This window comes from Sugiyamaella lignohabitans, chromosome D (genome assembly GCF_001640025.1).
Source record: "Sugiyamaella lignohabitans strain CBS 10342 chromosome D, complete sequence".
Taxonomy (NCBI): domain Eukaryota; kingdom Fungi; phylum Ascomycota; class Dipodascomycetes; order Dipodascales; family Trichomonascaceae; genus Sugiyamaella; species Sugiyamaella lignohabitans.
This window is the reverse complement of record NC_031673.1, coordinates 1764215-1790956: the sequence shown is the minus strand read 5'-3', so window position 1 is coordinate 1790956 and position 26742 is coordinate 1764215. Positions and strand designations below refer to the sequence as shown.

Sequence of the window (26742 nt, the reverse complement as noted above, 5' to 3'; positions counted from 1 at the left end):
GCTCCTCTCGCTTCGCTCGAGTCGTTACGTCTACAACCCCTGGAAATCTGGCTTTCTCTGCTTTACTTAGTTTGGTTTATGACTGTTCTCCGAGAAATTTTGATGTGAGTCATATACCGTTAAATGTGTCATGTACCTGCATATGATTCAAGTCTGAGTACATTGGTGATGCCGTGCCATCATGTCCTAGAAGTATATATGTACGCTTTGCTTCGTGATGTAGTTAATTATATTCAAACAAAATGACGGTGAAAGAAACTTATGAAATAGATCTTTTTGGAGATTATTATCTCTCTCCTGTCCGCCTGAGTGACAGTGAGAGTACGTATCGCGCATTTATTCGTCCTGAGATAACCGACAACCTTGCCGGGCCTGCTACTGACAATTATACACTACAGGATGCAATCGATTTTTTGAGTTCCTGCGAAAAACAGGAAAAGGAGGTATTATATCCACTCGTATGGGGTATCAGAAGTAGGAAAGTTTCTTCACCAACTTTGATTGGCTGTATTGATATACGGCCATCACAAATTGTCAAGGGACAAGAGGGTCATATTCCTGATCCCAATTTAAAAGAGCCATTTGCCATCTTTGGTTTCTGGCTTGACACTGACTATAGACGAAAGGGCATAACCTCTGCCGCTCTAAGGGCTTTGGTATATGAAGTCGGTGTTAAGCAGTATAAGATATCTCACTTCTACGGCAATTGCTTTGCTGGTAATATTGGCAGTAGAAAGACATTTGAAAGCGTGGGCTTTAAATTTGTTCAGCTCGCTAAAGATGGAGCTATTAAGCTTGTTCCTTATCAAGTTAGAGATGAAGAGAGATTTGCATTAATTTTAGATCAAAATTTATAGGTATCAGACTACTGGTGAGAAATGTCTGTTGAAGGGTATTAGACCGTATTAGAGCATATAATAGATTTTTCCATGGGCTGTCTGCTTATACAATAGTCCCTATTGCTAAGTTAAAGTGTTCGACCTTCTACTTTGTGTAATAATTGAATGTCTGAAAAAAAAAGAAAAGAAAAGAAAGATAAGATAAGATAAGATAATGCAATTAAGTTACAAACAGACAAGCATATCCCTGCCCTAGTGAATTTCCTTCGTATCAATGGTATTCAGCATGGATGATTGGGTAGGCATCCCAAACGAGAAATGGTTAAAAGTTCAGCTTCTCGGTATATATTTCGCAACTAATAAAGTTCTGAGACTCGTAGAGCAGAGGAGGACATTAAACAATCTGCGAGGTATATGCCATGGCGAATTTTGGTGCAATTTAAGGTATAGGGCCCTCGTCCAATGAAGAGGGGATTATATAGCTATACTGTTGACCAAAGAAGTGTGCTAATGTTTGCACGTATTTCTATGAAAGCCGTCCGGCGAACGTTTATGTTTTGAGTTGACTAGAAATCTGCTGAAGGTTGACTTCGCTACGAGGTTATTAGAACTGTGTGAAAGTCATGCAGCATCGTATAAATTATTTTACATCAGAGGGTATTAAAGTATAACTACTGGATAATAATGTGTTCCGAAAGTAAACTGCAAACAAACCCGAAAAGAGCTACAAAGGAACAACTTGCTGCCAAAACTCCTAATCTTCAAGTTGCCCTTACATTAATGCACATTCTGACACCTCCAATAACCCATTACTAAGCTACGAAGTTGAGCCATCTGCACGGAAAACGTCCTAATGAGTAATTTACTTATCACGCTTGTGGTCTTCCCTAATTAATTATAAGAAAGTACCCAATCTTTACATACTTACAGCTACTCGAAAGGGAAGACCCTGCATAGACATTCGAGTCGAGTATCACGTGACAATATGGATAATAACTGATATGTGACTGTTACATTTCCTATTTAGGGAATTATACAGGTGAAAAATCACCATGCATCTAACAATACATTTCAATATAGGCAGTTCACGAGATTCAGTCTCTTTCTGTTCAGTGTTAATACCACCAACAAAGTACAAAAAAATCAAAAATGGCTCCAGTTGTATGTAAAAGCATTATAAATTGAGAGAAGCAAAGGAGAGAGATAGAGATGAGGAGCTAGCTATAATCTGCTGGATCCTGTACTTTTGTTTCCTCCGAACCTTCTAATATTTATAAAGAAGATACCACTTCAACAACAGTAGTTCAATAGTCGAAATGGAAGAGAAACGGTCAGACATCATGAAATATTGATTGGCACCACGCTTTGCTACTTTTCAACATTTAGATTGTTGTTCTACTCGAGTAGTAGGCTGTTGATGCTAACCATATTTGTAGAAAACCACCAAGAAGAACCAAAAGGTCGCTAAGAAGTTCGTTATCAACGCTGTTGCTAACGAGGAGCAAGAGCTCCTTGACGTCGCTTCCTTGGTCAAGTTCCTCCACGAGCGTATCAAGGTTGAGGGCCGTACCGGTAACCTCGGTGACGAGATCACTGTTACCCGTGACGGTAACAAGATCACCATTGTCTCTTACACCAAGTTCTCTGGTAAGTACGTCAAGTACCTTACCAAGAAGTTCCTTAAGAAGAACTCTCTCCGTGACTGGCTCCGTGTCGTCGCTTCTGCTAGAGGTGTCTACGAGATCAGATTCTTCAACTTGATTGTCTCTGACAACGAGGAGGAGGAAGAAGAGGAGGAGGAAGAGGAGGAGGACGAGGAATAAGCGTCTCGCCAACTTTAACCCCCACCCCAAAAATTTAATGAGTTTTTTTATTGTAAAATATAAAATAGAAAAAAAGTCAAAAAACTCGTCTTTCCGTTACTACAGTCACCAAAAGTGACTAGGGGCATAGTGATTGAGCTCCGCTCGAGATGCCAATGCTCCTCTGGCTCAGCCAAAACCAGCTGTACATACACTGAATCGATACAGCACCATCCATAGTTTTTTATCATCAGACAGCATGAGAAACAGGCAGTCAGAAAGCTCGCGAAGCGAGCACAACGGGGTCTGGGGCAGAGCCCCAGCCGCCGGAGGCAGTCCGACAGATCATAAAAATGCAATAGTTATAGTCGTCTATAGAGCTTGAAGAAGAATCTCATGTTCTCGAGCTTAAGAGGATACTTGAGTCCGTCAGGAACCCGATACCAGCGAGAATCTTCGGAGTCTATGATGGCCCAGTTCTTATTACTGGTCAGAGTGTGATCGATGAGGAACTGCACCGGGAAGGTTTTGCTGCCAATTTGGATTTCCGAGTATGAACCTGCACTTTCTACTATGAGTAGTAAAGCACCTGGTTTACAGCTGGACAGTGAGTGAAGAAATTTGACAGTGCCAGCTTTGGATGATGCGAAAAGCTCATTCGTCGTGAACATGCATGTAATGAGATCCAGAGTCTCAAGTTGGATTTCTGCCGATGATATAGTAAGAATGTCATGGTTGAGGAACGATATGGATAACGGACTGTCCTTTTCTAGTTCAGAGGTACCATTCATTCGTCCCCACTGGGGCCAGTACTTCTGAACATACCCATCCAACCTATTTACCACATTATCCCACTTGGCTACATCAACAGCCAGCAGGTCAATTGAAAGTCGGTTGTTTTCATTGATCTCTTTACTTCTATTTCTTAACAACGACACAGAAGATACACCAACGATTTCAGCACCAGCACCTCCTCCTATTGATAGGACACGACGCTTGGTTTCGCCCTGACCAGAAGCAGGTGATTCTGTCAATAGGTCTCTGATGGGTGTGATACTGGAAAATAAATGGCTGTATGAGAGAGCTCTTGAAGGAGTCCATCTCACTACATATGCTTCTAGATTTTCTTCACTGCCAAATGCTTCCATATAATTCCTATCAAAGAGAGAAGTTTTGACTGATTGGATTCTTTCCTGTAACTCTGGCGGATCTAGCGACAAAGTGTCGCTGAAACTTTCTTTGAACAAATCCAGGATTTCATTTGCAACTACCAGGGATTGGGAATCAGCTGTCTTGGTTTCTTTCTCTCCAGTCTCGGGATTTCCCACTTTAGCTTTCCGCCTGGGTGCCATGATAGCTTTCTTCACTTGATTAGGTTTCTGTTACGGTTTCAAATTTTATTTAATCTTGCATGCAGATCCATCTTATCAGTTTTTCCTGATCCCCGTACCTAATGCAGTACAAAAGTCCCTGCGTGGTTCATGCAATGAACAATCCTGTCTATACCCCTGCATTATAAGCTAGTTCTATTCTATCTATTACACATGAATTTCACATCCTTTCTTATGAATTCGAAATGATATTCTGGGAGTATCGCGTGTTTCACGTCGGTTTTGATTATATTCTGGAACTGATGGTTTTTGTTCTGGAGTTTTATTTCGGAATTGACTGCGGTTAAGGGACGAGAGTAATCAGTTCTTCATCGAGGATTATCGATTATTCGATATATGTGAGATGGATCAGAACAAACTATATCTGGAGGCAACTTCGGCCCGGAAGGGAGGGGGGGGATGCTGGCTAGAATGCAATATTTAATAAACTTATATGTATATAATAAAAATACAGGTATTAGCGGTTGCTGACTGAGCAGTATGCGTCTTCTAGGGCCACTACTTCATATGTGCCCTGAGTGCTAGTGAATATACTATATTCCGAACTGTTTACGTCGGATACAGAGTGTGACTCGACCACAGTGAGCTTGGCAGGACGTCCCACCAGCTCGCTACGGGTATATGTGAAAGAATATGGAGGGGTGCCAGTGAAACTGAATATCAGTTCTGCTTGGTCACCTTCATGAATGTCTTGGCGTGATATCTCCTCCCTGATTCTGACAGATGGGATTGGTCGTATGATTATTGGGCTCATGTGATCTAGGCGACCCTCACAGTTCGACACACTGTCTGACAGGCTGATAAATGTCAGGTTTCCGTCTGTTGAGGCAAGTCGAGAAAAGGGCGATGTCCTTGTAATTGCGTGTTGTCTCTTACCATTGAATTCATAAACAACATCAAAAGGTGGCACTCCGTCGAGAGCAAAGCCAATTCTTTCCCCAACACAGTAGTTATCCTTAGGATTGAGAGGTGTGATCTTTGGAACGTCAGATACTAGAATGTGTACTCGTTCATCGTCTCGGAAATCTGAACTTGAGCATCCCTTACCATCGACGATGCTTGTAAAAGAAACTGTATATCTACCCAGACTCAAATTTTTGAATATGCTCTTCAGTTTAAATGTTGATTGGTTGATGTCGGGAATTGTTAGCTTTCTGACCTTTCCAGTACTTTCATGGTGTAATTCAATGCCTAATGTAAATGGCGCCTGACCAACTAGACTAATTCCAATACCCTCAACAGACTGATCAGAATCTCCATCAATATACGAATTCACACAGGTCTTGTAGTCACGTCCCTTGTTAACAAAAGCAGCAGTTGGCCGTTTTTCCACAACCTGTTCCACTACAACCGGAGTATTGCTGTTCAAGTTGAGATCGGACAAGTCGTACACTCCATCGGAAACTCCCTTGATTTTGTATCTGTAAGTTCCTGGTTTCGAAGTATCCATCTTTAAGCTTGCATACTTGGTAGCTACCTGGATCCTTTGGTTCATCTGGTTTCGAGGACCCTCAATATCATAGTATACAACAAATGGTGGAGTTCCTAAATATCAGTTAGTATTCCATGACTTTTTGCATAACAAATTCCAGTTATCACTCTCCAATTGCTTAACTTACCCTCTAAACTAATCTCAAATACATCCTCTTCCAGTTCGCACACATTCTTACGGGACATCAGGTTATCTGCAACCTTTGATAGTGACGGTGTTGACACGACGGAGAGACTAGGTTTGTTTATCCACGAAATATCAATCGTGTTGCTTTCGACTGATACATCTCCTGGACAGTAGGCATCAGAGACACCAGTGATTAGGTATTTGCCCTTCTGGTTGGTATGGATGGCGTCACCATTGGCGTTTCCAACGTTCACAACGTAATCCTGCTCGATTCCTGATGCCTCGTCGATATGTTTATAAGATACAGTCCATGGAGCTTTGCCGCTTAAACGAAGTGGGAGTCCAATTGATCTGCCTTCTAAAGTTTTGACTTTCGTGCTGCCATCAATAGGCAAGAAGGCTGCAGCAGGACGCTGTCTTCTCACTTCAACGACAATATCAGCTTCATTTAATGGTGTTACGCAACCACGGCTGTCTTGAACAGAAACGAGCGAAATGGTGTATCTACCACCCTGGGTAAGTGCAGGTGTTTCAATCTCATAGCTCATGTCGTTAATATCGCTGACAGAGAACTGCTCCTTACGAGAATTTCCTGACACAATTTCGTAGTTCAATTTCAGAGGTGGAATACCATTCAAATCTACCTTCAACTTAAGCGAATCGCCTGAGCAGCATCTTCTGGTGTGGATAGACTTTTCGGCAAATGAGGCACCAGCAAGAACATGAATTGATTGGCTCTTCTTGAAATGATCTCCTTGCAAAGGTCTACCTTTGTACAAGTCATCAGAAAGACTAAAGAATTCATAAACATAATTGCCCTCTTCAGAAGGATTGAACATGAGTTGCTCTCGACTCTTGCTAATATCATGGGTCTTTGTAGAAATGATTCTTCCATCCTTGATAACTCTGTAGGAAAGTGAAAATGGAGGGTTACCAGTCAAACTGATATCAGCACGGACACCAGTGGGCCCAGCACACTTGTCTTCAATGTCATCGAATTTTATTTCCACAGTTGGTTCAGGAGGCACAAAAACAAGACACGAAGAAGGTTCGATGACGTCTCCAGAACAATACTTGCCAGATATCTCTCTAAGAGAATAAATACCTGGTTCACTGATTACAAGTCTCTCGCCAAGAGAGTTGAATTTGTGACTAAAGACCGAAGTTTCGTTGTTATACTCATTAGATTCATCCTGCAAAGGAGAGTAGTCGAAAGTTGCTTCAAACGGACCGTCATTAGCATCAGCAATCAAGCTTACAGGTAATTGGACCTGATGTCCTTTTGGAAGTTTGACGGGGTTGACAGAATCACAGCCTTGGAATCTGATTTGAGGTCGAGGATGCACTGCAAAGCCATAAGAAAGACCCTTGGATGACAAGAGAGCAGAATTCTTCCCGCTTTGCAGAAGGGCAGAATAGTTGATGATATTACCGAAAGCGTCTTCTACCTCGTCGATGTCATATACCCATTGACCAGTTGTAGACAAAGTGGTATCCAAATCGACCTCAACAGTCTTTGCTTGTACCCAATCTAACGAGTCTCCTTTCGACCAAACAAATCGACTGCCAGTTGCACCGCCTGATAACAGAGGAGAGGTAAAATGGTCAGGTTGCAAAGATTGGACAGAAAATAAAGACTCTCTTCCTTTAACAGATCGACTGTATTTGACTCGCAGAGGTGGAACACCATCTACTACAAGCTTGGGTGTGTCCACATCTCCAATACACCTATCAGGACTAACATCACTAGCTTCACTACCAATGATATATGCCTTTGGACACGATACCACCAACACATCTGAACGATATAGTCTTACGTCAAGATTGGATGCATCCGTTACTTGCTTCAATCTATACAAGCCGGGTTTGCTAACTGGCAGACTGAGATAAGATAGCGATGCAGTAGACCTAGAAGTCGAACCGGATCCCGAGCCAGGACCCGATCCACCAGAACCAGAGCCAGACCCTGCTCCAGACCCCGCACCACTACCACTGCCGCCAGAGCCAGCAATTCCCTCAATCAGACCTTCAAACTCATCAATCAAATTAGCAGGAGGACTGCTGCTTTTAAACGACTTGAGTTCTTTTCTTGTAAAGTTGTAGGTAGTTTCTTCTAGAGTTTCAAAATCGATTCTGGCCAATTGAACAAAAATAGGATCAGTAGCATTGAGACGAACAGGAATCGAGATTGGTAAATTGGAAGCACCCGAGTCAACGCAGTACGAGGCCAGTCCTGGATTGAGCAAAGCAGTGCTCTCAGGAAGAATATTTACAGTATATTTACCGAGAAGATGGGATTTGGCATCATAAACCTGGTCCTGTTGATGGACTTTGCTGCCTGAAAACGATACTTCGGTTTCAAATAGAGATTTCCAAATAGCCAAAATCAAAAGACTCAAAGAGAATGAGCTGGTACTAAGAAAAATGTTGAAAATAATAAGCAATATGAACTGCAAAAACGACACCCAATTGCTGAATGTAAGCCAAGGGATTCTGAATATAGGCAGAACCCACACAAACATGGCGTCTATAATTAAATATTTTAGTAAAAAGGCTTCACTGCCAATTGTCGAACCAACTGCTTCTGAAATTTTATAAGCTTGGATTCCGAAAAATAAACTGACAAATAGCAATCGCTGTTGACCAACATCGAGATACACCGTCGGGATTAAAGGGGAGGTCTCAGAAGCGACCGATGGTTTCTTAAGAATGGGAGTCGATTTCCGAGTTTGAGCAGCAATTATTGTTGGAGCCGAGGGATCTGAAAAGCTCGATCCAGCGGCATCATTGTGCCAGGGCTTGGAAGAAGTTCTTCTGGACATTATACCGGGAAAATGGCACTTAAGTTACCGGCAAACCATGCGTTAGCGGCAGTATTTCCACTGTAAATTCCGAGGGCCACACTTGGTCTCTTTTATGCAAATATAACCCAGCAACCAGCCAAGAGAAAAACACTCTGTCCACGACAATCCACTGGTGGCTAACAAAGTTCTCACCGAAATAAAGCAGTTCTACACAAGACAGTCGCGGTCTCTAGCATGCTTTTACAGTGTAAACAAACGTGAACTAACTTTTTCTGCACATCGCATATCACGTGACTCCACCAAACGTGGACCCGATTTCCGGGCTTGTGGATTCATTTTCTTCGATTTAAAAAGTATTCACTGAGACGGAGGGGGTCGCAGGGGTGAGGCCCTTGTGAGTGCCTCCGGCGGCTGGGGCTCCGCCCCAGACCCTGGTTGTGCTCCGCTCCGCGGAACTGCTGGGTCCGTCGATGGAACGACTCGAGCGAAGCGAGAGGAGCCAAGGGGTCTGGGGCGGAGCCCCAGCCCCCGGAGGCAGGTCCCAACGAGAATGAAATCAATTGAAACCGGTCATGAGAATTTCCGACCGCTGACCCTGACGATCCCCGCAGATCGAGACGAGCACGGCTAGTTGCTTGCTGAGAGTTGCATCGAGAAGCAACTCGTGCCAGATCAGGCATTTATATATAAATATTGGTGAGCAAGTACTAATATCCAATTGTGCAAGTTTATTTTTTGTTGAAATTGGGTGAATAATCATGTCGTGGAGTCAAAAGTCGTTTAAATTTGCGTCGCGGTCGCAAGGCTGCTATCTGGTGACTGACGAGGTTTATGATAATATTGGATCACTGATTTCCGAGTACGAGGTCGGAATGGTCAATATCTTTCTCCAGCATACCAGTGCCGGTTTAACACTGAATGAAAACTGGGATTCGGATGTTCGTGAAGACATGAAAAACGCTCTGGCACGAATTGCCCCTGAAAGCGACACCGACTACATTCACAACGCAGAGGGCCCCGACGACATGCCCGGCCATATCCGCAGCACCCTCGTCGGAGCCTCGCTAAACATCCCTATCCGCAATGGCAAAATGGCCCTCGGCACTTGGCAGGGCATCTGGCTATGCGAATTCCGCGCCCGTCGCCATACTCGAACCGCCGTGGCTACTATCCAGGGCCAAAAGTACTAGTCACCCCTCGTGCCTCCGGCGGCTGGGGCTCCGCCCCAGACCCCGCTGCTCCTCTCGCTGCGCTCGAGTCGTTTCGTCTACGGTCCCACAACTCCTGCGATAAAGGAGCAGCGAGGTCTGGAGCGCAGCCCCAGCCGCCGGAGGCATATGGCCCTCTGTCGATGTTCAAAATGTAAACCTATTTCAGTACCAGATATGGTGGTTGTGCCGCCGGCGGCTGGGGCGCCGCCCCAGACCGCTCTGCTCCTCTCGCTTCGTTCGAGTCGATGGGTCTACAACCTGGGCAGGCGGTTTGGACCCTGCGTCTTACCCCTGACTATCACGCAGATCTATCTGTTTCGAGCTTTGTACCTCCTACCGTCTGATACTGGTACTAATATAGCAACTTTCATTCATCCTGTTGCTCGTGCTCGTTAAAATCACATCTAAAAGTCAGTCAGCAAGTTAAGAAACTGAGCTTTTCCTAATATCTCTTCAGCGAAGGGGCATTAACCATCGAGTTCTGTCAACACAATTACTCTCATTGGCTATTATCGAGATATTACCCAGTTCTTCGAGTTGAACTTTAACAGGATTATCAAGCTCGATACATCACATCATGCTATTTCGTATATTTGTCGACCTCTTGAGTCACCTGAAGGGCCGACCCTCCATCATTCTCAGAAGGGTAAAGAATGATAATATCAACTATTGTTTCAGTTAAATACTGATATAAATTAAACAAAATTAAAAAATAAAGAAATATACAGAAGGACCCATAGCCCCTCATCAACACCAAAATCTTACCATAGCCAGCAATTATCCAGCTAGAAACTATTTTTCTAGTTTGATGGTTTGTCTCCTGCCCCACATCCCTCATTCCACACCGAGACATCACCAAATCATCTGTACCTTTGGATCCAGAGCAACCTTCTCTCCAGCAGTCAAATAATCGTTCTCAGTAACTTGCACTGGCTACAGATATATCACTATGAAAGAGAGTATTCTACTAACAGTGAGAGTAAATCTGACACTGGTTCTATCTGAGTCATAGCTGATTAGTCTGCCACGATGCTACAAACCTTAGCGAAAATACCAGGATATTGACTGAATATTCTCAATTAATATACAGTCCACCAAATTGAACTACTTGGGAGCGAGATACGACAAATTCGCGAAAAGTTGATTAATACAGCATTTTTTCAATAGTGAGGCCACCATTAGTGCATTTGACTTAAGAATCAAAAAGGATTTCGTTCAAAACTTCTCGTCTATAGAACATAGAACCTCTCATGACTCTCGCTTAATACTTATTTGGCAGGTCGTAACACCCAATGAATTATGAGTAAAGCAAAAATAAATTAACATAAAACGAAGACGTGGCTCGAGCAAACAAGAATGGGAAAATGCCCCTCTAAACAGCTAAGAAAACGCCCCAGTGGGACCCCCTCGCCCGACTCGAGCGAAGCGAGAGGAGCCACGGGGTCTGGGGCAGAGCCCCAGCCGCCAGAGGCAGACCCCTCCCCAGCAATGCCAATTGTGAGGTGATGAAATTCAGAGTCCACAATTCGATATGCACTATTTTGCATATAAATTGCATATTGGAAAGCGAAATGCAGGTGTCCGCATATCAGCATGCTCCAGTTGCAGATGAATTGACATCTGAAAGAAACCGTTAAAACGGCCTCCCTCATCCAATCCCTTCTCCCAGTCGCATTTATTTACGGACTAACTCCACTATTTTCCCACTACGACTCCCAACCACTCCAGTAACCCACCCGACCCGACCTCAGGGGTCCACCGCCCCCTCGACACCCTCTAAACACTTCGCCTGAACCGGGTCATGCTAATTCTGGTTTCCAGAGTCACAATTAACAGCTCCTCTTGCCCTCACCCTCCTGAAACCAGCCCCGACTGGGGGCTCTGCCTCCGGCGGCTGGGGCTCCGCCCCAGACCCCGCTGCTCCTCTCGCTGCGCTCGAGTCGACCGTCGACGGTCCCAGCCACTCCTGCGAAGCAGGAGCTACGGGGTCTGGGGCAGAGCCCAGCCGCCGGAGGCACCCCCTCCCACCCTGACGCCCGATCGGCAGGGTCCAGGAGACATGCGTTCATGCACCGGGCGGGAAAGAGACACGAGCCAGACTCGGTGCTGAGACACCTGTCAAAAACGGTTTGACCAGATCAGGCCCAGGTAAAAAATACCCCCAAATGCGTGATCAGCTGACCCGGATCGTGTAGCGACGCTGGCTGAGGGGGTACAGGGTCGGGACTCGGATCATCATCACAAGTCAGCCTTACCAGCAGCAGCCCCACGGCCGGATGACGACGACGTACAAAGAAAGCGCAACCTCCAAACAATCTCTTCCAGACACCAACACCAGACCCGGATCTGCCCCTTCAGCTGGCTCTTTAGACCCATACACGAGCCTGTGAAACTGCTAATAGTCCCTGCTACACCCACGCGACTCAATTGCACCCCACCTCGCAACCCGGTCGTCAATTGAAACCCCCAAACTCTAACCCACCATGGACGAGGAATACGACGTTATCGTTTTAGGTGAGTGCTAGATACCCGGGTCAGGGGTATGCCTCCGGCGGCTGGGGCTCTGCCCCAGACCCCATGGCTCCTCTCGCCTCGCTCGAGTCGGTTTGCGCCACGGTCCGAGTTAACTCCTGCGAAGCAGGAGCAACCAGGGTCTGGGGCGGAGCCCCAGCCGCCGGAGGCACACCCCCACCACACGCCCCCAAAATACTAACAAGAAAAGGTACCGGCCTGACTGAGTGTATCCTGTCGGGCCTGTTGTCCGTCGAGGGGAAGAAGGTGCTACATATCGACCGCCAGGATCATTATGGCGGTGAGAGTGCTTCGTTGAACTTGACTCAGCTCTATAAGAAGTTCCGACCCAACGGATCGGCTCCTGAGGGTCTTGGTCGTGATCGTGATTGGAATGTCGACTTGATTCCTAAATTTCTCATGGCTAATGGCGAATTGACGAATATTCTCGTTCATACCGACGTGACGCGTTATCTGGAGTTTAAACAGATTTCTGGTTCGTATGTTTACAGAGACGGACGTATTGCCAAGGTTCCTGCTAGTGAGATGGAAGCCATTCGATCGCCTCTTATGGGCATTTTTGAGAAACGTCGTATGAAAAGATTTCTTGAATACGTCGGCAATTATAAGGACGAAGAACCTTCAACTCATCAGGGACTTGATTTGGATAAGAATACCATGACTGAAGTTTACCTCAAGTTCGGTCTTGAACCCGGTACTCGTGACTTTGTAGGTCATGCCATGGCTCTGTGGACAACCGACGATTATCTCAAGGCACCTGCTCGTGAAACTTTTTCACGAATCAATTTGTATGCCCAGTCAGTGGCCCGGTACGGCAAATCCCCCTATATCTATCCTTTGTACGGACTTGGCGAGCTTCCTCAGGGGTTTGCGAGATTGTCTGCTATCTATGGAGGAACTTATATGCTTGACAAGCAGATCGACGAGGTTGTATACGACAAGGAAACTGGTAAAGTTGCCGGAGTTCGGTCGGGTGACGAGACCGCTAAAGCCAAGATTGTTATTGGAGACCCAACTTATTTCCCCGACAAGGTTCGCAAGACCGGACACAAGGTGATCCGTGCCATGTGTATTTTGAACCACCCGATTCCTAATACTGATAACTTGGACTCTGTGCAAATCATCATTCCCCAGAACCAGGTCAAACGTAAGCACGATATCTACATTGCCGTGGTATCATCTGCCCATAACGTGGCTGCTAAAGACCATTATCTGGCTATTGTGTCGACTATTATCGAGACCGACACACCACATCTCGAACTGGAGCCGGCATTTAAGCTGCTGGGACCACGTATCGACACTTTAATGGGCATTGCCGAGCTGTACGAACCGCTCGAGGACGGTCTGAAAGACAACGTGTTCATCTCCAAATCCTACGACTCGACCTCGCACTTCGAAACCACCACCGACGACGTCAAAGACATCTACCTCCGCATCACCGGCAAGCCGCTCGTGGTCCAGAAACGCGAGCCCCAGGAAGTCGAGGCCTAATCTCTCTACTGTCATAATACTACTCTCTAATACTACTTCTAGGGGGGGTGCTGCCTCCGGCGGCTGGGGCTGCGCCCCAGACCCCCCGGCTCCTCTCGCTGCGCTCGAGTCGGGCGTGGGGGTGTCCAGAGCGTTGGGAACCGTGTTTGTATCGTGAGCAGGGGGTCCCGACGCCCGACTCGAGCGTAGCGAGAGGAGCCAGGGGGTCTGGGGCGTAGCCCCAGCCGCCGGAGGCAATCTCAGTCCCCCAAGAGCCCATTTTAAAGTAAAATTGCCGAACCTAAATCTCGGGTGTGCCCGTTGGGGGCGGCTGTGGGGGCTGGACCCGGTCTTAGACCCTGGGTGAGACTCGGGCCCCAGCTGTGTGCACCCCTGTGGGGTGTGTCGGGGGTGGGCCGGCGGATCATTGGCCAGTTGGGGGTGAGTAGGTGGTGATGGTGGGAACATGCGCCGTTGCACATGTGAGGTCGGGTGCATGAATCTGCTGTCGCATCAAAATAGATTGCCGGATGTTTATACCCGTGCTATTGTGGTCTCATACGGTGATATGGCCCGTGGTCGGTTCTTTTGAAGAAGAGAGTTTTTTTCTTTCGTTGCCCGCCGAGGTAGAGAAGTGAAAGTCGCAATGCCGAATAAAAGTATAGGGTGTCTAGTTAGTGAGGCCAGATCAGGGGTTGTATGATGATCCCATTAAATTCTAACTGTGATTTGGTGGTGTTCTCCGCTAGATCGGGCTAGTTATTATAACCAACTCTACTTTTATTACCAGCGATAACGCCACGATAGTACGACAATCCTGTCATTCTAGGTTCCGCAAGTGGCTTGGCATGACATGACATGCCGCTCTGCCCCTTCTGCTGCTGCTGCTAGTGGTGGTGGTGCTGGTGGTGTGCTGTTTGAGTTTATACTCTATAGTTTAACTATAACGTCAATTGGCACGGTAGTTAGCAGAGTAAATTGTAATTAGATTGTTCCGAATGTGAGTTAGCAGGTGCCTGTACCTCACATGCCAGTTGAGCCCGATGAAGAAAACTGTGATGAGGATGTGGATGAAGATGAAGGGCTAGATGAAAGTGAAGATGATTCCAAACCTATTAGTCTTCATACAGATACTCATGTTCTGACATGCTTCAAGGCAAGAAGACCCTATACACCCGAGGGTCCGTCTTTGGCATCGATCAATCCTTTCATTAACAAAACAATCGACCCGCCATATTACATGCTGGTGGATAAAAGGCGTCCAGACCAACCTGCCCAGCCAGTGCCAATGACGTTGAGCGATATTCTTGAGATTGTTTTTGAAGGGTCAAAGCGAGATTCTACCAGTGAAGCGACTGAGGGAGCTACTCTATCTGAGTCTGAATATGCTGATGACAAGGCCGAACTTGAGCCGATGACAGAGTCTGGATTAACAAAGCAGTCCAACGATAGCCTCCCGGTAGACCAATCGGAAAGCGAAAAAAAGAAGGTTAATGATGATCGTGATACTGAGAACAAACCATCCGATAAGAAAGTGGGTGGTGAATTTGGAGCTGACACAGCTAATAGGATGACTGATGACAAGACAAGCGACCTCTCGAGCGAAACTAAGCGAAGCGAGTCTGGGGAAGTCAAAGTCATTTTTGTTAAACTAGCTGGTAATGCTATTGGAGAAATACCGTGTGAGCAGGTCAGGAAAGCCAATTATTTCCTCTATCAGTGGAGGGACCAACTAGCACTAGTTTCAGAGTTGGTACTTCTCTCGAAGAGCCGGAACGCGTCTGTAGTTGCCGGGCCAAAGAAATTCTTCAACAAGAAAAACGGAGATTCTGATCCGAGAAAACTGTTCGATCACCGTGGATCGTTGTCTACGCTGGCCGAAGTCGAGGCCCTGGCTTTAGGGAAATGCATCGTGTTTCTATAAGTGATTTACGAGATAGACAATTGATAGCAGAACGCGAAAAGTTCCTGCTGGATGAGGAGCTAGTCGTGAAAGCTGTCACTTGGAATGTTCATGGTGAAAAGCTTGCTGGTCAAGATTTAGCCAAGCTATTGGGATCGGATGCTGATATATATGTTATAGGACTACAGGAGTCAGATAACCTCGGTAAGAATCTCTATGCCAATACTGCCACATTAGCATCCACTACGGAGAAATTACTTTCATATTTGCCGGACCATGTTGAAATGGCACACAATCAGCTCTTGGGTCTGATGACTGTAGTTCTTATTCATTGCAGGCTAGCGCCACAAATCTCTAAGATCGAGCTCGCATCTACTGGTACTGGCTTGTTTGGAGTCTGGGGTAACAAGGGAGCCATTATGATCCAATTTATCATTGGGACAGACTCTATTATTCCCAATTCTGGAACTAAAATTTGTTTGGTAAACTGTCATTTGTCTGCAGGGTCCGGTGCTCCAAGTGTTGATAGACGGCGGTGGGAACTGACTGAGATTTCAAACAAGTTTGGTCTTTCTGGCATTGTGTCTGCTACCAATGACAGTTGTTATTTTTGATAGCGATGCTCATGAGCTGTCCTTGAGCGATGACCTACTCCAGGGACCTGGGGTTTTTAAGAATGATGGCAGTGGTTCGTCATCTGTTTCGCCACTGGCCTCATGACCGTCAACGCCAGAAATACTGCTCTCTAAGCCAGCATCTGGACAAGTATCGGTGAAGACCAAGCAGACGATAGACTCAATAGTTCCACAGAACTCCCCTTCGATTTCACGCTCAATTAAGACCCCATCTTATCATCAAGACAATAATTTTGTTCTGTTAATGGGAGATCTCAACTTCCGTGTCACACTCGAACCAGCCGACCTTGTACAGGATTTTGCCAGTACCCGTGATTTTGAAACCATCATCGTTCACGACACTCTTTCGCAAGAAATGAAAGCGCGCCGTCTATTGCAAGGATTAAAAGAGGGCCCTATACGATTCCCGCCTACATACCGATACATTGTTGGAACAAACGACTACGACTTAGAACGTATCCCCTCATACACAGATCGAATCCTGTACTCTGGAGATAGCGTGGTATTGTCCCAGATCGACTATAAAACTTATCCCTCATATACCATGTCAGACCACAAACCTGTATCGAGTACTTTACGAATAGGTGTAAACTTAGTAAATTTCGATATTCGTAATGACATTGTGACTGAGACGTTGAAAAAGTTCGACAAAGCTGAAAATGCTGCTAGACCAGTGATTTCCATTGAACCGCTTGAGCTGACATCCAGTGGTCTCGTGCTTCATGAGCAGGACGTGTATACTACTATCTCACATAATAGCATACTCTCAGGTCAGCAAGCAGGCTCTCGAATTGTTGAATGGGAAGCTATAATTTCTGATCCCAACATAAAAGTAGTACCTGACCGAGAGTCACTACCAGCAGGTGGCAGTCAGAGAGTCAAATTGTCTACTACACTTGGAGTACCAGGAAGCAGTGATACCAATAGCAAGTCGCCTTTACAATCGGTAGTAGTCGTGCACATCAAAAGACGCCCAGGACATATTTGTTAGTGTAGACTTTGATGCCCTTCCCATATGTCTTGGAGCCTCTTTAGATCTTTTATGTCGTATGCCAGAAGGCGCTCGCAAGGGAATCAAAGACTCTGCCACTTCGTCGAATATGCCTAGGGAAATTTGCAACTGCGTCGACTATCTTTGGAATCACCTGAGCTCTGCACCTGACATGTTGTGGCAGGCAGGTGACGAGGCCATTGAATCTCAGATTCAGGAATGGATGGATAATGGACAAGATTTCGACACTCACGTTCTGGACACTGCAAACGATTTGCAACAGAATGTAGGTGTGTACTCTGTAGCCAGGCAATTCCTGTTGCTGCTGAAATATATCAGCGGAGGAATCATCCCGGTCGAATACCACTACCTGATTTTGCGTGGAGCGGGCGGAGTTAACGCTCTCCTGGAAAGTCTCTCTGGTATTAATGTCAATGCTCTTCTCTACATCGTTGGCCGTCTCGCACGAGCCATCGAAGCAGGCATCAACGAACGCAGGCTCCTTGATATTTTCGAGCCCCTTATTATCGCCATTCCCCGTGGTAAAGATAGCAGCAGGTCTAAAGCCCTACGTCGCGATTTTCTCAAAAAACTTCTGGACCCTTCTACACCCTAGCATAATCCGATGTATTTATTATATTTCACTGATTGATCGCCGGTAAGCTGCCGGTAGCTGGGGCTCCGTCCCTGATCCTTTAGTTTCTGCTCCGCAAGAGTTTTTTAGCCCGTTGACGTACATTCTCGTGGTCACTACATAGGAGAAAGTAGTCCGACAGGATGCTGGTTTAATGTGTAAATAGTCAAAATTATTTTTTACTTAGTATATTTAGTGCGGATCGTTGGCCGGGGGCGTAATCGACTTCGAATAGGGGGGACTTCTAATATTAGTGCCTCATGTCCCTGGTCTTCATTAGCATCTTGAAGTCGTAGAGGAGCATTGGAAATGTCGACATTTTCCGGCTCTCTCAATCCGTTCTGGTTCCTCACCGCCAACTCCGTCATCGTCGAGTAGATCAAGGTTATTTTCATTCTCTAAATTTGAAGATTCTGGCTCTACATGATCCTCTTCGCCAGCCTCTCTTTGAATTTGCTGTGGTGGCCCTTCTCTAACCGCTGATCTGAAACTAAGCATTAAAAGAACAGCTATCCAACTGGATCTTCTCGAAATTATCGCCCAGACCATTCACATTTGGCAAATGATGACTTGCTGTAATTGTTTTATGAATTGTTTGTTGTTCTTGTTGTTGTCTGTTACACGAAGGTCATAGGCCAGAGGAGCATCTTGATCGACTACTTCGCCCCCTCCTTGCAAACGGATAGCACCCCCATGTTCTTGATTTGCAGCGACATTTGCCCGATCTATATTCCGTGGTCTCTCTCCCAAACCAATAGGTCGGCCCTCACCAAGTTGCATATATAAGCTTATATATGGCTTGGCTCGGGCCAACATGTGCTTGATTAGGCTGCCCATCTTTTCATGTATGCCAACGTAGTGATTGTCACGCGAATTTTGGTTGTTACGGACTTGAATGAGGATAACACTAAATGCTTCATCGGCTAAATAGACATCTTCTCGCTCCCATGACATATTCTCGTACCCGTCGAAGAGTCTGATGTTCGTAAGGTCAACCTGCTTGCTTTCTAAATATATGGGGATGACAAGATCAAAACCTTCCTGGTTATAGCTGAAGCAAAATCCACAGCCTCTCAAGAATCCGTACGCCAACGTAGGAACAGTACAGATTCTCCTATCACTCACCCAGTGGTTGAGATGTATTCTCTCATTAAGTAACTGATGTTCATCTGCATGGCCAGAGCTACAGGTGAGGAGATACTTTTCATTGAGACCATTGAAAAGATCACGAACACGACAGTAATTGCTCTGTATGCCATCGCGCAAACCTACAGTTTTCAGAACATCAAGCAACATCCATCTAGCTACAAATTCACCAGTAGCCCCAGGGGAAAGAGACTTTTCTCTAAGCAGGTGTGAAATAAGATCAAGATCATTTTCGCCTTCCAAGATTTTATGGGCTGCCATGACCAGAATTGGCTCACTAGGATATCCTACCTTGAGAACATCATGTTGATCAGACATCCACAAAAGTGTGGCCATTGGCGATTGTAAAAAGCTCGCTGCTGTACGATAATCGCTATCCATTGACGGTGCATATATGACAAAAAGGGCATTATACTTTGATAGCTTGTCATAGTCACGACCCCTCAGCTTAGCTGTAGCATCTGGCAGAAGTTCGTCCTCGTTCCCACTGTCAACGTACAGCTTCCATATGGGTCTACCAAATTTGGCATAGAATCTCAAGGTTCCAATCTCGCTGAAGTCTAATGTAAGTGGTGGTTCACTCCATCGCACGTTCACATCGTAGGTGGGTATGCGGTACCAAGGTTTAGCACCGATTGCACTGAACTTTTTCAGAAAACGGTCGTTTTCATACGGTGGAGAGAAATCACTAATACGTCCTGGAGTATCGGCAATAACAACAGCAAAACCACCCCATAGGTCCTCAGACACAAGGCAGCGTGCCACGCTTCTTAGAATCTGGTAATATGGCTCGCTCATTCCATGCGGCTTATTTTGGATACTTAGTGGACTAGCTTCATCGATTGCGAGCACAAAGTATACTTCTTTATCTTTGTCCTTCCTCCTTAGGGCTAAGCAGTATTTGGCCCATTCGCTTCGTAGTAGATTTTTCACTTCTTCAGATAGTTGCAATATATCATATTTACTGGATACTGCACTTGGTGATGAGAGGATTTTCCATATATCATTTTCCGAACCTTGATTGTCTGCAAAGCTCATCTCTACATTTTTTTTTGAATCTTTCTTGTCTACAAAGCTCCTCTCTACAGTTTGCTCGAAGACTGGTGATGTCTCTTGGAAAGTCCAGAATCTCTCCTCTGTTGCATAGTCGTCATTATTGTCTTCAACTCCTTTGACGATCGCCTCAAGAGTGCAAATAAGGAACAGCAAAACATCTCGAGCGAACGTGGAATCGTTTTTAGATTCCAAATATCCCGATGTATTGCCCCTGCCAATACTGTGAGAAAAACGAGCTCTTGGATAGCCAAGACTGGACTCCTTTCGCAAGCACATGTAGCTCAAGTAAACGTGGTGAGAAGCTAGATCCTTGATCAATCTAGACTTACCGTACATGCTGCTCTGAATGATGGGAATACAAGGCGAATATATGCGAGGGGATCCATCTGATATTCCTTGAATTGTGTTTTTGATATGGTCGAATAAGTGCTGAGTGCTAGAGGGATCATTGTACGGCCGTCGGAACAATTGCTCTAACTCATGGTGCATTCGACGGGGACCATGCGCATCTACAAACAATGCCACAATATCTTTAAAATTGTTGTACGGCCCATACGCCTGCCAGTCTGGATTGATTTCCACATTGTATACTTGAAAGATGTTTAGTATCACTGCAGTAAGATTCTCCACTTGGTTCCGTTGACGTTCTGGGAACTGAGAAGTCAAGAATCTCAATATGCAAGGATATAACTCCGCTTGGGAACAGAGGTCCTCTAAATTTATGTAGAAGTCCCTTTTCAAAGTATCCAAAGCTGATCTTCCATGATCATGCTCTAATTCCTTCACAGATAAGCTAAGGGGGAGGCTGTTGTAGGCACGATTTGATACATCGAGGTAGCCAAACCTAGACAACTCATCGACAAGCTTCATCAATTTTCGCCGCCTCTGATCTAAAGTCATAATTCTAAGTGGTTCGGCTACGAACATTAAGTAATCTCTAACAGGACCAAGTTGGTAAAATGGATCATCTGGTTCCGCCATATTGAGCTTTGAAATTGATGTTTAGAAAATGAACCAATAATTCTCACAGGAGATATGTATATCTATATAGATAATGTATTACGAAATGAGGCACCTCTGATCTGTTACATATTTCTAGGGGTTATCGGGCGTATGGGTGAATTTCTGCTTCATAGGAACGACCTGGTCCCTAGATAGCCAATATGCATGCTGCATTAAAGATGCATCCTAGTTCCTATAGGTGTAACTGAGATTGGCAAGGATCGGAGCTATGTTAAGCGAGCTGGTCTGACTTGAGCTCGATTTACAGCTGTTCTCGTCCGTTTCTGATCTCCCTTGCATCATTTTAACCCTCTTATGGGCCAGTTTTGACGTCCTGCACTATCTGAAACTGTTTTGATTATGCGTCCGAATTAAGTAAATCATCGTCGTCTCTTGCATAGCTGTTTCAAAATCCCTGTAAAAAATATATCGCACAAATGATATATGGGATTACTTCCGAATTATATACTATACTGGTCGAGTTGATAATATTATTTATGCACAAGACAAATATATTGGTTTGATGTATGTTCTCGGACGTTAGGTTTATCTCTATAATGCCTCTGCTTTACCTTCTTTTGAGGCATCTTTCCTATTTTTTTTTGAGGCATCTTTACTTTCTTTTGAGGCATCTTTTGTAACGGGGGAACTAGAAATGGATAATGAGTTCTCTTGATATCAGTCTAATTTCTTTACTCGCCCCTATATAGTTCTTATTTCTCAGGACCAAAATATTTAACTCGTAACTCTCTAACAGACTACTATTTGGTGCTCCCAAAAAATACATCTCAATTGCAATTCCATTAGACTCCATCGAACTTGATTTAATACGCTATTGTTTCTTTTCCTAAGCATTGCACAACCCCACCAAACAGTCACGTGTCGAGTTATGTGCATACTCACTATGCTATTGCAATTCCTATAGCATTAGCCTCATATATATAGACAACTTATCTCCATTGAGCAATAGATCATCTTCCAAACATCAATCTCGAAAACGCAATATGAATGAACCAGATGATCCATTTTACAAATTGTATCCGGTAAAAGAGTACTTAAAGTTCGTAGCCCAATGCCATGGAAAAGTGATATTGTTTGAGAGACAGGAAAAGTTGAAATCGCTCCGTGAGCGCTTTTATCGATTTGGCTACCTCGACCGGATCCGTGATGGTGTGTACTCCCTCCCTCACAGGTTGTACGAATTACAAAAAGACAACGGCAGATCAGCCCTGGATACTTTAAAAAGGAATTTCTACATCAATTTAGAGGACCTCTGCCCCCATGTGGAACTATTTCCTTGCATACTCGACTTCTTGATTTCTCAGCGCCCCGAGTTTCCACTATGCGAAGTCGAGAATCTTACTAAATTGATAAAAGACATCTGTCTTGAACATAATGTGCGAGTACTTGACGACTGGCAGAAGGATGGACCATACTCTAATTTTAGGGAGGTTGTGGCGTTGTTTGTAGCGGCACGTAGCCCTCCACGAATCCAACAAGAATTAGTTCAGATGTTTGAAGAGAAACACATAGGTCCAATGTCTGGACCTTTCTTCAGATTTATTAAAGAGACAATTCGGAAAGTATCAGACAGATTGCCTCGCGTATATTCGCCTTGTGTTCATATCTTTCAGGGCAGCATGTATGGTAAATCGAGATTGATCAAGGATCTAGCTTCTCATCACGTTTACTTGAGCTATATGTGCTTGGGCAGAACAGTCGGTTTTGGATATCCTAGCCCTCGTTTCAGTCACTGTATTGATAGCATCAGTGGGCCGGGATATTTGGATTCCGAGGATGAAGTCAAATTCGCTGGAGATGTTTTGCTATTCCTTGTTTGCACACTTGAAGTGATCGTCAAAGGACTAGAACACAACGATGACAATTATACGACAGTGAAGAAATTCTGGACTTTCCAAGAGACATCGTCAGTCTTCGAGCAAACTGTAGAGAGGAGATTTGCAGACAAGAAACGTTCGGAAAAAGATATATGGAAGTCCCCCTCAGCTATTACTGTTACGCAAGATAATCTGATACTCTCTCAGAAAATACAACAGCTACTACGAAGCGAATGGGCCAAATACAGCACAGCACTGAAGAGGATCAAGGACACGAATAAAGAAAAGTACTTTGTGCTCGCCATCGATGACGCTGGCGTTCTGAATATGAAATATGGTAAAAGTTCAATGAGCTTCTCTTATTTTCAAATGTTCAAAAAAGTGGCACATTGCCTTGTGGCTGAAGATCTATGGGGTGGGTTTGCCATAGTCCTCGCGAGTACCTCAGCTCTTCGTGATTACGATGTTTCTTTCAGTGATTCCGTTTTAATGGACGTTGAGACCTGGTGCGACCTAGACACCTTCGATTTGCACGTACGATGGGGTGAACAACCGCTTACCTTAGACTTCAGCGAGATTGGAACCTTGAGATTCTATGCCAAATTTGGTAGACCCATGTGGAAGCTGTACGTTGACCGTGGGCAAGAGAGAGAACTTTTGGCAGACGCCAGTGCTAAGATTAGTGGGAGAAGCAATGACGGGCTCTCAAAGCATCACACGCTTCTCGTGATATACTCTCCGGCCATGAATCTCGATTTTCGTACAGCGGAAAGCTTGGTAGGATCACGAATGGCCACAGTCCTAAGTGTGTCTGATCAACGTGATATTCTCAAGGTAGGATATCCTAGTGAGCCAATTCTGGTCATGGCAGCCCATAAAATCTTGGAAGGCGAAAATGAACTTGATCTTATTTCACAGCTGCTTAGCGACAAGGTCCTGTCTTCTGCGAATGCTAGTGAATTTATCGCGAGATGGATGTTGCTGGATGTTCTGAAAACTGCAGGTTTGCGCGGTGGCTTACAGAGCAATTACTGTCGTGTTCGTGATCTTTTCAATGGTCTCAATGAAAAATATCACGTCACCTGTAGCTCTGGCCATCCAAATGAACATCAGTTGCTTAATGAGAGAATACATATCAACCACTGGATGACTCTTGACTCTGAGTGTACTATACGGATGTTGGCGCTCGGATTCTTGAGAGGCTGTGGATTTTGCTTTAAAAGAGGAGGCAGAGATTTTGATCTCGTCATCCCCATATATTTGGAAAGCAGACAGGTTGACCTTACAAACATCAGACTCTTTGAAGGGGACGAGGATAGTCAATGGGGGTTAGCGGAGTTAAGTTTAGTATCTCAAGCATTCAGTGTTCTTCTCATTCACGTCAGTAATAAAGAATATTCGCGTGGCGGTCATTACGCCTCCATTCACGATAAAATGGTTGAAGAGGTGGAACTGATATTTGGAAGATACAAGTCATTCATTAGTTTGCATATGAATTTGGGACCTACCGGCTATGAAGAGGAACCTAGGTATAGTGTGAACTGGGCAAATGTCTTTGCAAATCAAGAAGATTGGGCTGATATCCATATGCAAGAAATAGAGGCTGTTTTAGCTCAAGACTTTAATCTTGCCTATGACCTTTATGTCACAGCCCACAACAATTCAAACAGCGAATTCATTGATAGATTGCAGAATGTTGTTTACTTGTCTGTAGAAGGTAGCGAGAGTCCTTCGATGAATGACACATTGCTGAGTTATGCTGCGGCTGCTTCTCGTAATCAGATGATTGAGAAAGCTCGTCAAAGAAAGAGACAACAGCAGCAGGAAAATCGAACAGAAGCTAATGAAGGCCAGCAACATGAGGCAAATGTATTGCAAGTCCGCCCTAATCTAAGGCACCCTAGACACAGAACCCAAGTAGATAAGTCCAGATCTAGGAAGAAATGAGAAGAATAGGCACACGATAATTCAGGAAGCAAAGAACCCGAAGACTGAGCGAATTTTCTTCAGCGAAAGCCACTCCAGTAAACCGTCTTAGGAGACGTCGAGGACCCTGTCTTAGGTAAATGTTACAATTTAGAGTACAAATTTAGTATCCTGATCTTAGCTTTTTATTTTTTGTTTAGCACCAAATAAACTCCTTAGCTAATTATTCACAATTTTATGAGCTTTACTATCCAAATATTTGTCTTTCTTCACCCTCGTTACAAGGATCGCAAGGGAATACAATTCACTGCCACCTCATCTAGTATGCCCAAGAAAATTTGAACTGAGTCGACTATCTTTGTAATGACTCGAGCTCTGGACCTGACATGTTCTGGCAGGCAAGTGATACGAGACCACTAAATCCCAGATCCAGGGTGGATAATATCCAAAATGTGACACTCGCGTCTGCCGCGATTTGGAACAGAATGTGGGTGCATACTTAGTAGCCAGACAACGCCGGTCTTGACCACTAGATATCGTCAACCTTGGAACAGCAGGGTCCTGCAATTTTTCAGGCTGTGAATCAGATAAATCAGACTGTGCCAATGAAGATGGTGATTCGAGTCGCGGAGTTAGAGTTCTGTAACCAGTTGGAGCACATCAAATAATTGGCGGTCTGAAACAGAACCTGTAGCTTCTTCCAATTCATTTCATGGTCACCGTGAGTTAAAATACAGCTGCCACACTCAAGTCTGGAATGCAAGGTCATCAGAAACGTCTCAGGAGAATCTTGAAGTTTCGGCTTGTTAGCTTCGAACATGTGTACTCCAATAGTCTGAGTATGGATTACGTCGCGGCAAGATACAACATTGAAAACTTTCAAGAAACAGTCAACGACAGGCTGGAGGGTCGCAAATATCAAATTTCTTTATTCCAATCAGTAATACACCAATAACAATAAAAATAGAAAAAAAATTATTAACTGCTTCCGATTGATCACCTTCATTTAAGGATTGACGAGTGTTGATGCTGAAGTGCAAAAGCTGTTGAGACAGATATGCATAAGAGTACGAATCACATGACTTTTAGCTGGAACAAGCAACAATAAGTCTGTGAGTTATACCTGCCTATTGCAGCATCTTAAGATTGCACTGTGAGATTACGATCTGATAAGGGTGAATAACTAACCATTATGAAAGAAGGTCAATGTCCATGAAGTTCACAGCCAAAATACGAATATGTGAATGCTAATGCGAATACTAATGCAATATCAACTAGTAGAGGTAACATAGCTACTAGAAACAAGTATCTGTGACTGGCAACTATTTAGATCATATTTTGACTGATCTACTTATCCACTTTCACACCTTCATAATAATATTATTTTATTATTCTTCTTTTAAACATCAAAACCGAGAAGTTTATCGCGTGAAAGTAAATTAACTTGCATATGCATGATAACTTGTTCAAGATCCGGTAAAATGTATGTTGTGCTCATAAATTTTATATTATGTGGGATTAGTTCCGAAGTATATACTATAGTAGTTGAGCCGATAATATTATGTATATATATGACTCATACATTCAGACATTTGTCCGTATACGTTCTCAGATGACACGTTTCACTATATACTGCATAGGGACAGCTCTCCTTATCGTTGAGGCATCTTTTGAGGCATCTTTTGTAACTGAAATTATAGGCAAGGATAATTGTTTCCTGTTAATATCACCTAATGTCTCTGCGCAGAGCTTGGATCATATTAGATCTATAGTTCTTTATTTTCTCAATGCCAACACGTGTATATCGTGGCCCTAATAGAATACTATTGGGTTCTCCAAGTTAATACCTCTCATTGCCCTTCCATTATATTTCATCAGATTTGGTTTCTAATGCTATTATTCCTTTTCCTAAACATTGTTCACCCCTAGGACTGTCACGTGTTG

General features: G+C 44.5%; 10 protein-coding genes across 10 annotated transcripts; 6 read left to right on the top strand and 4 right to left on the bottom strand.

Moving 5' to 3' along the window:
* Window positions 1-242: 242 nt before the first annotated feature.
* Window positions 243-857, top strand: AWJ20_5182 (uncharacterized protein; the record flags this gene model as incomplete). The annotated part of the gene is made up of 1 exon (XM_018882308.1): window positions 243-857. The coding sequence occupies one exon, from the start codon at window positions 243-245 to the stop codon at window positions 855-857; it is 615 nt and encodes a 204-aa protein (XP_018736698.1).
* Window positions 858-3003: 2146 nt separating this feature from the next.
* Window positions 3004-3993, bottom strand: BMT6 (Bmt6p; the record flags this gene model as incomplete). Its single annotated transcript, XM_018882307.1, has 1 exon — window positions 3004-3993. The coding sequence occupies one exon, from the start codon at window positions 3991-3993 to the stop codon at window positions 3004-3006; it is 990 nt and encodes a 329-aa protein (XP_018736697.1).
* A 496-nt stretch (window positions 3994-4489) lies between these two features.
* Window positions 4490-5527, bottom strand: POM152 (Pom152p; the record flags this gene model as incomplete). Its single annotated transcript, XM_018882306.1, has 1 exon — window positions 4490-5527. The coding sequence occupies one exon, from the start codon at window positions 5525-5527 to the stop codon at window positions 4490-4492; it is 1038 nt and encodes a 345-aa protein (XP_018736696.1).
* A 50-nt stretch (window positions 5528-5577) lies between these two features.
* Window positions 5578-8472, bottom strand: POM152 (Pom152p; the record flags this gene model as incomplete). The annotated part of the gene is made up of 1 exon (XM_018882304.1): window positions 5578-8472. The coding sequence occupies one exon, from the start codon at window positions 8470-8472 to the stop codon at window positions 5578-5580; it is 2895 nt and encodes a 964-aa protein (XP_018736695.1).
* Window positions 8473-9212: 740 nt separating this feature from the next.
* AWJ20_5178 (uncharacterized protein) lies at window positions 9213-9644 on the top strand (the record flags this gene model as incomplete). The annotated part of the gene is made up of 1 exon (XM_018882303.1): window positions 9213-9644. The coding sequence occupies one exon, from the start codon at window positions 9213-9215 to the stop codon at window positions 9642-9644; it is 432 nt and encodes a 143-aa protein (XP_018736694.1).
* A 2598-nt stretch (window positions 9645-12242) lies between these two features.
* On the top strand, window positions 12243-13688 carry GDI1 (Gdi1p; the record flags this gene model as incomplete). The annotated part of the gene is made up of 1 exon (XM_018882302.1): window positions 12243-13688. The coding sequence occupies one exon, from the start codon at window positions 12243-12245 to the stop codon at window positions 13686-13688; it is 1446 nt and encodes a 481-aa protein (XP_018736693.1).
* A 3061-nt stretch (window positions 13689-16749) lies between these two features.
* On the top strand, window positions 16750-17196 carry AWJ20_5176 (putative type II inositol 1,4,5-trisphosphate 5-phosphatase; the record flags this gene model as incomplete). The annotated part of the gene is made up of 1 exon (XM_018882301.1): window positions 16750-17196. The coding sequence occupies one exon, from the start codon at window positions 16750-16752 to the stop codon at window positions 17194-17196; it is 447 nt and encodes a 148-aa protein (XP_018736692.1).
* A 58-nt stretch (window positions 17197-17254) lies between these two features.
* On the top strand, window positions 17255-17812 carry AWJ20_5175 (uncharacterized protein; the record flags this gene model as incomplete). Its single annotated transcript, XM_018882300.1, has 1 exon — window positions 17255-17812. One exon carries the CDS (start codon window positions 17255-17257, stop codon window positions 17810-17812), a length of 558 nt encoding a protein of 185 aa, XP_018736691.1.
* Window positions 17813-18379: 567 nt separating this feature from the next.
* AWJ20_5174 (uncharacterized protein) lies at window positions 18380-21013 on the bottom strand (the record flags this gene model as incomplete). Its single annotated transcript, XM_018882299.1, has 1 exon — window positions 18380-21013. The coding sequence occupies one exon, from the start codon at window positions 21011-21013 to the stop codon at window positions 18380-18382; it is 2634 nt and encodes an 877-aa protein (XP_018736690.1).
* Window positions 21014-22734: 1721 nt separating this feature from the next.
* Window positions 22735-24819, top strand: AWJ20_5173 (uncharacterized protein; the record flags this gene model as incomplete). The annotated part of the gene is made up of 1 exon (XM_018882298.1): window positions 22735-24819. One exon carries the CDS (start codon window positions 22735-22737, stop codon window positions 24817-24819), a length of 2085 nt encoding a protein of 694 aa, XP_018736689.1.
* Window positions 24820-26742: the final 1923 nt, after the last annotated feature.